The sequence below is a fragment of the Chenopodium quinoa genome, unplaced genomic scaffold (assembly GCF_001683475.1).
Source record: "Chenopodium quinoa cultivar QQ74 unplaced genomic scaffold, ASM168347v1, whole genome shotgun sequence".
NCBI classification, from domain to species: Eukaryota; Viridiplantae; Streptophyta; class Magnoliopsida; order Caryophyllales; family Amaranthaceae; genus Chenopodium; species Chenopodium quinoa.
In genome coordinates this window covers 2,424,895-2,436,237 of record NW_018744790.1, presented here as the reverse complement: position 1 = coordinate 2,436,237, position 11,343 = coordinate 2,424,895, and the positions used below count along the sequence as shown (strand labels likewise).

The window sequence follows — 11,343 nt, the reverse complement described above, 5'->3', positions numbered from 1 at the left end:
TGGTTTTGAACCGGTGCCAAAAAGGGGGGTAATTGGCACCCCCCACATTGGCACCGGTTCAAACCGGTGCCTTAGGCCGGGTTTGAACCGGTGCCAATTTCATTTTTTCACGTAGTGTAGCAAATTTATTTATTTATTTTTAATATTTACAATCAATGGTTCATATGTTTAAAAACCGTGAAAAACACCCATTAAACAACTTCTTATTCTCTCTATATATACTATCTTTTTACTTCTTCACGCAACTCCTCCATCCAAAAAAAAAAAAAGCTTCTTTAATACATTTCCTTTTCTTTTTCTAAAAAACCTTCTAATGCTCCACTCCCTCCAAATATAGGAGAATCGCAATGCAACCTTTCTCACCACCACTTCAATTCCTACATTGAACAAGATTTGAGATGTTATATCCAAGATCGACCTCTCGTTCCGAACGTCCGTCTTGCGAGGGTATAAAGGATAAAGATGATTATATCATCATTATCATTATTAGTTATTGTTTAGTATATGTAAATCCCTAGTCATAGTTTGCTTTCTAACATTCTCTTTCTCATAACTCTATCAGGGCCTGTTCTCATACTTTTATTTTCAGTTTAGCTCATCTCCTAATTTCCTTCTCTTATAAAAACAGAGAGGAACATAAAGGGAATACAAAAATTAAGAAAAAAAAAAGAGAGAGAAACTAGAAAAATTAATTCCAAATACTCTATACTTCGTATTTTAATTTTCAAATCTTTTTTCCTCTCATTTCTTCTTCTCCAGTCATTTGGATCTACAGGGAACCCATAAACCACCTCTTCTTCAGCAATAAATCCTTTTAGTTGTTCATTTCATATACTACATGAATCGGAGATAGTAGATTGATTTAATATGGCAAAAACATGACAATTAAAGGAAAATTATGCAAGGTTTCATGCCAATGCTCACGGTAATACGAGTTTCTTTCCATATACCTTATTTTGTTGATAAATTTCTATTACGGAGTGCCATCCATTACCATTTTCACGGTGGTTTAATTGTATGAGAGTTAAAATTTGTGAAAATAGCACGTGCTTGACATGGCAATTGACCATATGGTTTATTTCCGTGCAATTTACACACTATTTCATTGGCATTCTTGCGATTTACTGTTGAGATAAACCCACCTCTTACGGAATAATCAAGTGAAAAAACATAGCACAAGCAAGTTTCCGCTACTAGTTTGTTCAACGTCACCACCAACACAATCAATATAATTTATTTTCCAAGATCACCAATACATCAGCAATATGAACACATAAAACGCACCAACATATAGCAATGAATGAGCACAAACAACAAGCAAAGAACACATGATGTTTACGTGAAAAACCCCTTCAAAGAGAAGTGTAAAAGAATGTTTCACAAGCACAATCCAAGTCTTGATTAGAGGCAACTATAACTCCTAATATGTAGCAATAAAAGAAAATCACAGTGTTGAAGATGAAGCCCTTTATGTCCCAGACAAGCTGTTAAAAAATGGAGCCAAATTAGACCATAGATGAGCCTTGATTAGAGCTGATTTTTTATGCTGCTCCTTGTAAAATGTGAAATGAATGCTCTTTGAAAACCCTTTGTGTTTCTCTCTTCTGCATATTAAATTTGTTTCCTCTTTCGTTTGTTTCGGTGGAAAACATTTTCCTAGAAAATGATTTTCCTTCGGCTTTCCATTTTTCTCTGTTTGTTTTGATGAGAGATGAAAACAATTTTTCTAACAATTTTTCTAAAGGGTGAAAAATTGAACTTTAAAAAAGGAAAATTGTGCCTTGAAAATTCTCATTATTATACTCTCCTCCCAACTTTCATTTCCTTTGACTTCGTTTTCCCTTCTCTTTAAATTTTTCTCTAATCAAACAAATTAAAGAAAGGAAAACTTTTTTACAATCATGTTTTCCATTAAAAATTGTTTTTCTTGAAAAGTGATTTTCGGTAACGGAGCCTTATTACTCTATTATCCACAAGTGAACCAACCAATTACTTTTGTTGCCCGTTTACTTTTACGCCAAAAGGCTCGCACCCCAAAAGTGAACAAAGAGAAGCTTTGTTCCATAGTCAGTGCTCATCAAACAAATGAACTTGTTTGCCAAATGTCAAAGTTAAGCATGAATGTGGGTACTAAACTATCAAAGAAGTTGCAAATAAGGTACTCAACTTTCACTTGTTGCAAAATGGGTGCTCAACTTTGGTAGAGTACTTGCGGGAAGGAATATTCCGATGAGTTTACCCCTATTAATAGGTTACAACCGGTTTTACTTTAAAAAAATAAATAAATAAATTGATTTTCGAATATCAGAGCAATTGCCTTGGTTAAAGAGAATTGATGTTTTTCTTCTCCCAACGCTGATCCATCAGTAATCCAAAGAAAAAAAATGAATTAAAGACGGTTAATCACACAAATAATACTTGAATTTGATTCAATTAATTAATAATGAACAAATTAAACCAAAAAAAAAAGAGGAGAGAGAAAACGAACCACGCCTCTTACGAAATTGCCATAAAACAGGAGTTAAAGAAACCGGTGAAAACCCATCAAAAAAAATCTCTACTACTACCATTGTTTCAATTCTCTCTAAATTTGCAGCCTCTCCCATTATTTGTTGCAGATTTGAGCTAAAAAAAAAAAACTAATTTCAGTTTTTTTTTTTTTTTTTTTTTTTTTAAAGCTCCTTTTTTATTGTTGATTGAATTTGAAGCGGTGAAATTGTAAATTTGGAGGCATCTACTCTTATCTCAACTGAAATAGTCCGTAAATTTTTACTCAAAATAAATCAAACAAGAAAATTTTTAAAAAGGAAAATAATGAAAATATCAGAAATAATGTTATTTTGGAAATAATTCTAACAAGAATGACAAGGTTTAAAACTGCTTCTAGAAGACTTCCATGTCGGCACCCCATACCCCTCATGTCGGCAATGTTGAAATTCAACATTGCATTTAATTAGCTAGCTTCATATTAAAATCTGGTAGTTGTAGTAGCTGCTAATGAAGGCTATAAATAGTCATGGTTGTAGCTCGTTAACCGGCAAGTCTTTTACATGAAATATAATTAGACACTTTGAGTGTTCTTAGGTAGAGTATTATCTCCCTAACCCTTGGTGGTGTTACTGTATCCAAGATTCCTCTCTCAATTGTTCCTAGTGGTGTTTCTGTATCTAGGAATAAGTAGAGCTGTATCGTCGGAGTAGCCGACCGACGTGGTGAATTGGCTAATTCTAACCGACCCCTACTTAGTACGGTGTCAAATTGGTACCAGAGCCAAGGTTTCGTTTACCATCTCGCCCAACCTCCATTGAAGCTGTCGAATTGCCTACGCTGCTTCAACACCCATATTTGTTGTAGCCTAATTAAAACCACCCGCAAAATCACAAACCACCTAATCGCCTTCGTAAACTACCCTTCCATTACTCTGTCGCCGGCCACCATAAATAATCCACCGTCGACTTCCATCCCAACCTCACCGTAAATTCAAAAAAAAAAAAAATACTTACCCAGCCGTGAGTTCCGCCGCACCATCACCTCTCCGCTACACCAAATATGACAAGATAACCTTGAATTATAGCAATTGTTGAAGAATTGCTCTAATTTTTCTTGTTCTTGAAATGCTCTGTTCTCTGGTAATCACTTTCTCTCTCATGCCTTATTCCCTTGTTTCTCACGCTCTATTTGAGTTTCTTATTTAAGTTCAGCAGTTGACTAGTCTTATTGGGCTCTTAACTCCAATGGTAAGCTAATTGTGAAATTAGCTTGCCATGCCACCTAGGATTGCAAAGCTAATCTACCTTGTAGCTTATTAATTCCACAATGGTTAAGCTAATTTTCAATAATTTTTTTTATTTATTTAATTTTTTTTAATTCCCACAATTTGCAAAGCTAATTAGCTTAGCTAAGCGAATAGCTTTGCCCAGCTAATTTGGTAATGCAATTCCAATGGTTAAGCTAATTATTTATTAGTTTCATAAATTGCAAACTAGTCCTAATTTTACACTGTTGGAGTTGCTCTTAGTATACTCCTATTTATTAAAAAAAAAAAAAAGGAAGTAAATGACGTGTGTGGCCATGTGCCAAAAAAGACCAAATACCACTCAAGAGTCTTCCACTTGTGATAATTAAAAGTCTACTTACTTCAGTAGATAAGTTTAAGTTAGTTTATTTGGTAATGCAATTCCAATGGTTAAGCTAATTATTTATTAGTTTCATAAATTGCAAACTAGTCCTAATTTTACACTGTTGGAGTTGCTCTTAGTGTACTCCTATTTATTAAAAAAAAAAGGAAGTAAATGACGTGTGTGGCCATGTGCCAAAAAAGACCAAATACCACTCAAGAGTCTTCCACTTGTGATAATTAAAAGTCTACTTACTTCAGTAGATAAGTTTAAGTTAGGTTGTTGATATTTTACATAAATTTCTTAGTTTATTTCCTGTACGTTCACTATATATTGTTAAAAAAAAAGGAAAAAAAGATATATATATATATATATATATATATATATATATATATATATATATATATATATATATATAGCACAGTTTAGATTTTTTATTAAGAAAATGCTGCCGAGAGCACGTCGAGGAAATAATCAGCAACAATGTCCTGTCTATGACATTATAATAGCTGACATGCAACGAGAAATCCAAAAACTTCAACAACGTCTTGCACGTCATGAAGCTGCTGCTAATCATTCCCATCAATCAGACAGAGAACAATCAGATAGCCCAGATGAAGATTTCAATCCATTTCACCAACCCGAGGGTGAATATTCAAGTGGAGAAACATCTCGTTCCCGACGAACGCGCCATCCTTGACACCAAGTAAAGGAGTTTGCAATCAAAGTTGAAATTCCAGATTTTGAAGGAGGTGTTCATCCCGATGAGTTTATCGAATGGCTCCATACAGTTGAACGTGTCTTTGATTTTAAAGACATTCCGGACGAACGCAAGGTCAAGTCAGTAACCATCAAATTCAAGAAACATGCATCCATTTGGTGGGAGAATCTCAGACGACAACGTGAACGAGAAGGTCGTAGTACGATCTGTACATGGGATAAAATGAAACGCGAACTCAAGCGTAAATTTTTACCCAGTCACTATCGCCAAGATATGTTTCTCAAGTTTCATCACTTGGAACAAGGAAACAAATCTGTGGCCGAGTATGTTGCCGAGTTTGAAGATTTATCAATGAAGTGCGACAACTCTGAACCAGAAGAGCAGACCATTGCAAGGTTCTTAACCAGTTTGGACCCAAAAATCTCCAAAGTCGTACAACTCCAACAATATTGGTCGTTCAACGACGTCACCAAGCTTGCTGTGAAGGTTGAAGGCCAGCAAGCAAAGGAGATAACTGGATTTAAGTTTGTCTCTAAGGAGGCTTCTTACCGTGGAAATACTCCAACAAAGTTTCCACCAAAGACCAACTCTAGCACATCAACGAAGAAGGTTGAGAATCCAGTTACAACGAGCAAACCACAAAGGCAAGGTAACAACAATCCTACCTCTAGAAGATGTTTTAAGTGTCAAGGATTTGGTTACATTGCTTCTGAATGTCCAAATTCTAGAATAATTTCTCTTGTCGAAGAGGAATTGTTAGAAGAAGAACAGGTTGAAGATATTGAGGATGACAACAATGAAGAGGTTTTGCACGCTGACGAAGGCGAATCGTTAGTTATTCGTCGTACCCTCAATGCCGCCCCAGTAAAAGAAGATGAGTGGTTACGCAACAACATCTTCCACACTCGATGTACATCTCATGGTAAAATATGTGATGTCATTATCGATAGTGTTAGTTGTGAGAACGTGATTGCCGCCACCATGGTCGAGAAATTGAAACTGCCTACAAAGGATCACCTTTATCCATACAAGCTCACATGGTTGAAGAAGGGGAATGATGTCAAGGTCTCTAAAAGATGCCTTGTTGATTTCTCCATCGGGAAGAAATATCAGGATAAGGTATAGTGTGATGTCATCCCTATGGATGCTTGTCACCTACTTTTGGGTCGTCCATTGCAGTATGATCGTCGTGAAATTCATGATGGCTTTCATAATACTTATTCCTTTGAAAAGGATGGTGTCAAAATTGTTTTAGCACCTCTAAAAAGGGATTTGTTAGCAAATCCAAGCCAAGAGACGAGCTCCGTTGTGTCAGAATCAATGTTTACAATGGCCTTGAAAGAATCCAATATTGCTTGTGCTCTAGTCATGCTCGAGGAAAATCAAGAAGATCAAGGAATACCGGACGAGATCCAGCCTCTACTTCGCAAATTTAGTCACATTGTGCCGGAAGAAATTCCTGAAGGTTTACCTCCAATGCGTGATATTCAACATTGCATCGACTTTGTTCCGGGAGCAGTCATCCCTAATAAGGCTGCCTATCGGATGAGTCCAAAAGAGCATGAAGAGCTTCAACGACAAGTCATCGATCTCATGCAAAAAGGATTGGTACGTGATAGTGTGAGTCCATGCTCAGTTCCAGCACTTCTTGTCCCAAAGAAAGTTGGATCGTGGCGCATGTGCATTGATAGTCGTGTCGTTAATCGGATCACTATCAAATATCGCTTTCCCATTCCGCGCCTTGATGATCTACTTGATCAATTGCACGATGCTGTTGTGTTCTCGAAGATTGATCTACGAAGCGGATATCATCAAATCCGAATGCGACTTGGAGATGAGTGGAATACTGCTTTCAAGACCAGGGATGGATTGTATGAGTGGATGGTCATGCCGTTCGGTCTTTCCAATGCTCCTAGCACCTTTATGCGACTGATGAATCAGGTATTCCGCCCTTTCATTGGCAAGTTCGTAGTTGTTTACTTTGATGATATTCTTGTGTACAGTCGAAATTTTGAAGAGCATATGAATCATCTACAACAAATTTTCCAAGTTCTTCGTGAACAAAAGTTGTATGCCAATCTGAAGAAATGTCACTTCCTCACCTACAAAGTGGTATTTCTTGGATATGTTGTCTCTAGCAATGGGATCGAGATGGATCCTAGCAAAGTTGAAGCCATTAACACATGGCCAGTTCCTCAATCAATACATGATGTTCACAGCTTTCATGGTCTAGTGTCCTTCTACCGCCGATTCATCAAAAATTTCAGCACTATTGCCGCCCCGCTCACTGAAGTACTGAAGAAGCAGAAGTTTGAGTGGACCCCAACAGCTCAACAAAGCTTCGAGAAGTTGAAAATTATGATCACCCATGCACCAATTCTTGCCTTGCCGGATTTTGATAAGCTTTTCAAGGTAGATTGTGATTCTTCGGGAGTTGGTATAGGTGCAGTACTCAGGCCAGGAAGGACGACCAATTGCTTTCTTTAAGAAACTCAATTAATCAAGGTGCAAGTACTCAACCTATGAGAAGGAATTCTATGCAATTGTACGATCCTTAGATCATTGGAGTCACTATCGTTTGGCTAAGGAGTTTGTGCTCTACTCAGATCACGAATCACTAAAGCATCTTCACAGCCAACAAAAACTCCAACGTCGTCATGCAAGATGGAGCGAGTTCTTATCTCCCTTCCACTTTTTCCTCAAGCACAAATCCGGGACGCAAAACAAGGTTGTTGATGCCTTAAGTAGAAGACATGCCTTGCTCTCCACTCTTCAAGTCAAAGTCATTGGTTTCGAGGTTCTCAAGGACTTGTATGAAGATGATGAAGATTTTGGGGAAATTTGGAATAATTGTTCAGGAGGCCCTCAACGCCAGTTTCATTGACAAAATGGCTACTTATTCAAAGAAATCAATTGTGCTTGCCAAGGTGTTCCCTACGCGAGATGATATTACATGAGTGTCATGCTGGTGGTCTTGCCGGTCATTTTGGTCGTGATAAGACATTGGGCATTGTTAAAGAAAATTTCTATTGGCCGCACATGGTTCGTGACATCGATCGATATGTCAAGCGATGTAGAGCATGTCATATTGCCAAAGCTCGAGGTCAAAATACTGGTCTTTACACACCATTACCGGTTCCTGAAGCTCCTTGGGAAGAAGTCAATACGGATTTTGTTGCTGGGTTGCCTCGTACCCAACGCAACAAAGATTCCATCATGGTTGTTGTTGATCGATTCTCGAAGATGGCTCATTTTATTCCGTGCAATAAAACTAATGATGCCACGCAGATTGCTGATCTTTATTTTTGAGAAATTGTACGGCTACATGGAATACCAAAGACCATCACTTCTGATCGAGATGTCAATTCATGAACCATTTTTGGAGAACCTTATGGCGCAAGTTAGGAACACAGTTGCAGTTTAGCTCCGCCGCACATCCTCAAACTGATGGTCAAACTGAAGTTGTCAATAGGATTCTTGGAAATATGCTGAGAAGTCTTGTAAGCAAGAACATCCGACAGTGGGATGTGTTGTTAGCTCAAGCCGAGTTCGCCTACAATTGTTCTCCGAGCCAAACCACTGGTGAAAGCCCTTTCAAGATCGTTTATGGTAAAAATCCAACTACGCCGGTTGCTCTTGTTCCACTACCCGCTCCTGATCACTTTAGCGGTAATGCCGATGAACGAGCTAGAGAGATCAAGAAGTTACATGAGAAGGTTCGAGCTCAAATTACAAGGCAAAATCAACGCTATCAAGAACAAGCGAACAAGTTTTGTAGACCAGCTAGCTTTAAGGAAGGAGATCTTGTTTGGATACACTTAAGGAAAGAAAGGTTTCCCAGAGGAACACATGGTAAGCTCAAGCCCAGAGCTGACGGTCCATTCAAGGTCCTAGAACGAATCGGGGAGAATGCATACAAGATTGAGCTTCCGGGGGAATACAATGTCTCCGCCACATTTAATGTCGCTGATTTGTCCCCATATCACGAGGATGAGGAAGATCAAAGACTCGAGGTCGAGTCTTCTACAACCGGGAGAGTTTGACAAGGTTTAAAACTGCTTCTAGAAGACTTCAATGTCGGCACCCCATACCCCTCATGTCGGCAATGTTGAAATTCAACATTGCATTTAATTAGCTAGCTTCATATTAATTTCTGGTAGTTGTAGTAGCTGCTAATGAAGGCTATAAATAGTCATGGTTGTAGCTCGTTAACCGACAAGTCTTTTACATGAAATATCTTTAAACACTTTGAGTGTTCTTAGGTAGAGTATTATCTCCCTAACCCTTGGTGGTATTACTGTATCCAAGATTCCTCTCTCAATTGTTCCTAGTGGTGTTTCTGTATCTAGGAATTAATAGAGCTGTATCGTCGGAGTAGCCGACCGACGTGGTGAATTGGCTAATTCTAACCGACCCCTACTTAGTACGGTGTCAAAGAAGATGGAGCATACTCAATACTCATCATCTTCATATTGTTAAGCTTATACGGCTATATTTTTAAAATCTGATTTGCAATGCTTACTCTGACAATTATTGAACTTAGTATCAGACTTCAAGGAAAAAAAAAAACAAATTTGCTATTATCGGCTACAACAAGTAAAAAAGGTAGAGTACAAAGTTTAGTACTCTAAATGCAACAAGTGAAAGTTGAGTCCCTTATTTGCAACTTTTGGCAAAGTTTAGTACCCACATTCATGCTTAACTCCCAAATGTCACTATTATTAAAATGTTTTTTACTTTACAATCTTAACCTACCATGGTGTACCTACTTTTTGCACTATCATTTTCCTTGTTTAAATTATAGGATGCTTGATGTAACTAACAATAAGGCATTAGCCATTTTATATAAGTCTTTTATTTTGTGTTAAAAAAAAAATCATTTTCTCAGCCCTTTTCTCACAATATAAATTACACTCACTAATTTTACATTATATTAAACCGTCTATTTTAACGCTTCCCATTCAACATTTGGTGTCAATTAATTATACTAAAACAAATGGTGTATGTACAATAAAATAAAAAATAAAAAAAATTCCTTAAATCATAGCTAAAAATTTCATTTCGCATTGCATATAGTAAGTTGAATGACTTCATATTAAGACAAGAGATGACAACATAGTTGATCAATAACAATTCATCAAATCAATATGTGATAGAGTTATGGGAAAGAGAGATGTTGGAAAGCATGATTATATTGATGTGATTCCATGAGTATATATAGTACATGAGTAAACAATATAAAACGACTAGATACATTAGAGTACTTGTCTAGGTACTTTAGCTAAGAATAAGGGATATCTTTGACTATCAATCGAAAGAGTAAATCAAGGGATTGCTAAGTATAAACAATATCAATAAATATGGTTTGATCAAATCCTTTACACGCCCCCGCAAGATGGACGGCCAAAGGGAAAGTACAATCTTGTAAAATGAATGTTGTTCTTGATTGTTGATTGCCACTTCAAGATGTTGGTGGTTCTTCAATTGAGAGTTGTACGTACCAAATTCTGAGTTAAAAGAGTTTTTTTTTTTTTTTTTTTTTTTGTGGTTTTAAGGAGGAGGAATTGCATGCGTGAAGCAGAATTTTAACTCAAGGAGGGGAAGAGGGGAAGTGAGATATAGAGTAAGGATGAAATTTTGATCATTTTTATAGGAGAAGAATTACATTTAGTATCATTAAAAGAAAATAGTTTGAGAATCTCCATAAAAGTTTGGAGAAGTGAGTTTATATTTGGCAACACTTGGAAGATAGACTATATAGGCCAAAAGGGGATTGTTTCTCCATAAAGAGGGGGGTTTCGAGAATTGAGTTTATGTGTTGACAACACTTGGTAGACAAATTATAGGGTGTCGAAAGGGGATTGTTTCTCCATAAGAGGTTCGGAGAAAAAATATATATATATGTCAATGGCATCTCTTGGTATATGAAATACGGGGTGCCAAAAGAGTTGAGTGAAAAGTGTGTTTTTGGTTTGAAGCTTTCCGAGAAGAAAGTTTGATATAGTCACCTCATTTGTCGGCGTCAACAAAGGGTTTTGACTACTTTTGATAGTGTAACCATGGTAGTAGCGGAAGCAACAAAATATGGATCAAAAGCTCATGATACCAGAGTTATGGGAAAGAGAAATGTTGGAAAGCTTGATTATATTGATGTGATTCCATGAGTATATATAGTAGATGAGTAAGCAATATAAAACGACTAGATACATTAGAGTACTTGTCCAGGTACTTTAGCTAAAAATAAGGGATATCTTTGACTATCAATCGAGAGAGTAAATCAAGGGGTTGCTAAGTATAAACAATATCAATAAATATGATTTGATCAAATCCTTTACAATATATAGCTAAAAATTTAGCTGTCTTGCACAGAAATTTGGAAATATAAACAAGGGAATTAATTAAAGGTATTTTGATTCTCCCAAATACCTTATTAAAATATCATAATGAGGCTGATACACAATACAAACAGCAAAATCATACTAAGATGTACCATGTATAGTACAC

General features: G+C 36.9%; 1 protein-coding gene across 1 annotated transcript; it reads left to right on the top strand.

Annotated features, from left to right (window-relative positions):
- The first annotated feature begins 4,563 nt into the window (after positions 1 to 4,563).
- Positions 4,564 to 7,723, top strand: LOC110703884. Its single transcript, XM_021881665.1, has 4 exons — positions 4,564 to 4,765; positions 4,859 to 5,958; positions 6,019 to 7,282; positions 7,398 to 7,723. Exons 1-4 carry the CDS (start codon positions 4,564 to 4,566, stop codon positions 7,721 to 7,723), a joined length of 2,892 nt encoding a protein of 963 aa, XP_021737357.1.
- The last annotated feature ends 3,620 nt before the right edge of the window (positions 7,724 to 11,343 follow it).

Bases quoted from the DNA above. Each gene is read 5' to 3' on its own strand.
- LOC110703884 (XM_021881665.1), top strand. From the start codon at position 4,564: ATGCTGCCGAGAGCACGTCGAGGAAATAATCAGCAACAATGTCCTGTC. The intron at 4,766-4,858 runs GTGAATATTCAA...TTGAAATTCCAG, and splicing joins TCCATTTCACCAACCCGAGG to ATTTTGAAGGAGGTGTTCAT. The intron at 7,283-7,397 runs GTGCAGTACTCA...TACGATCCTTAG, and splicing joins TTCTTCGGGAGTTGGTATAG to ATCATTGGAGTCACTATCGT.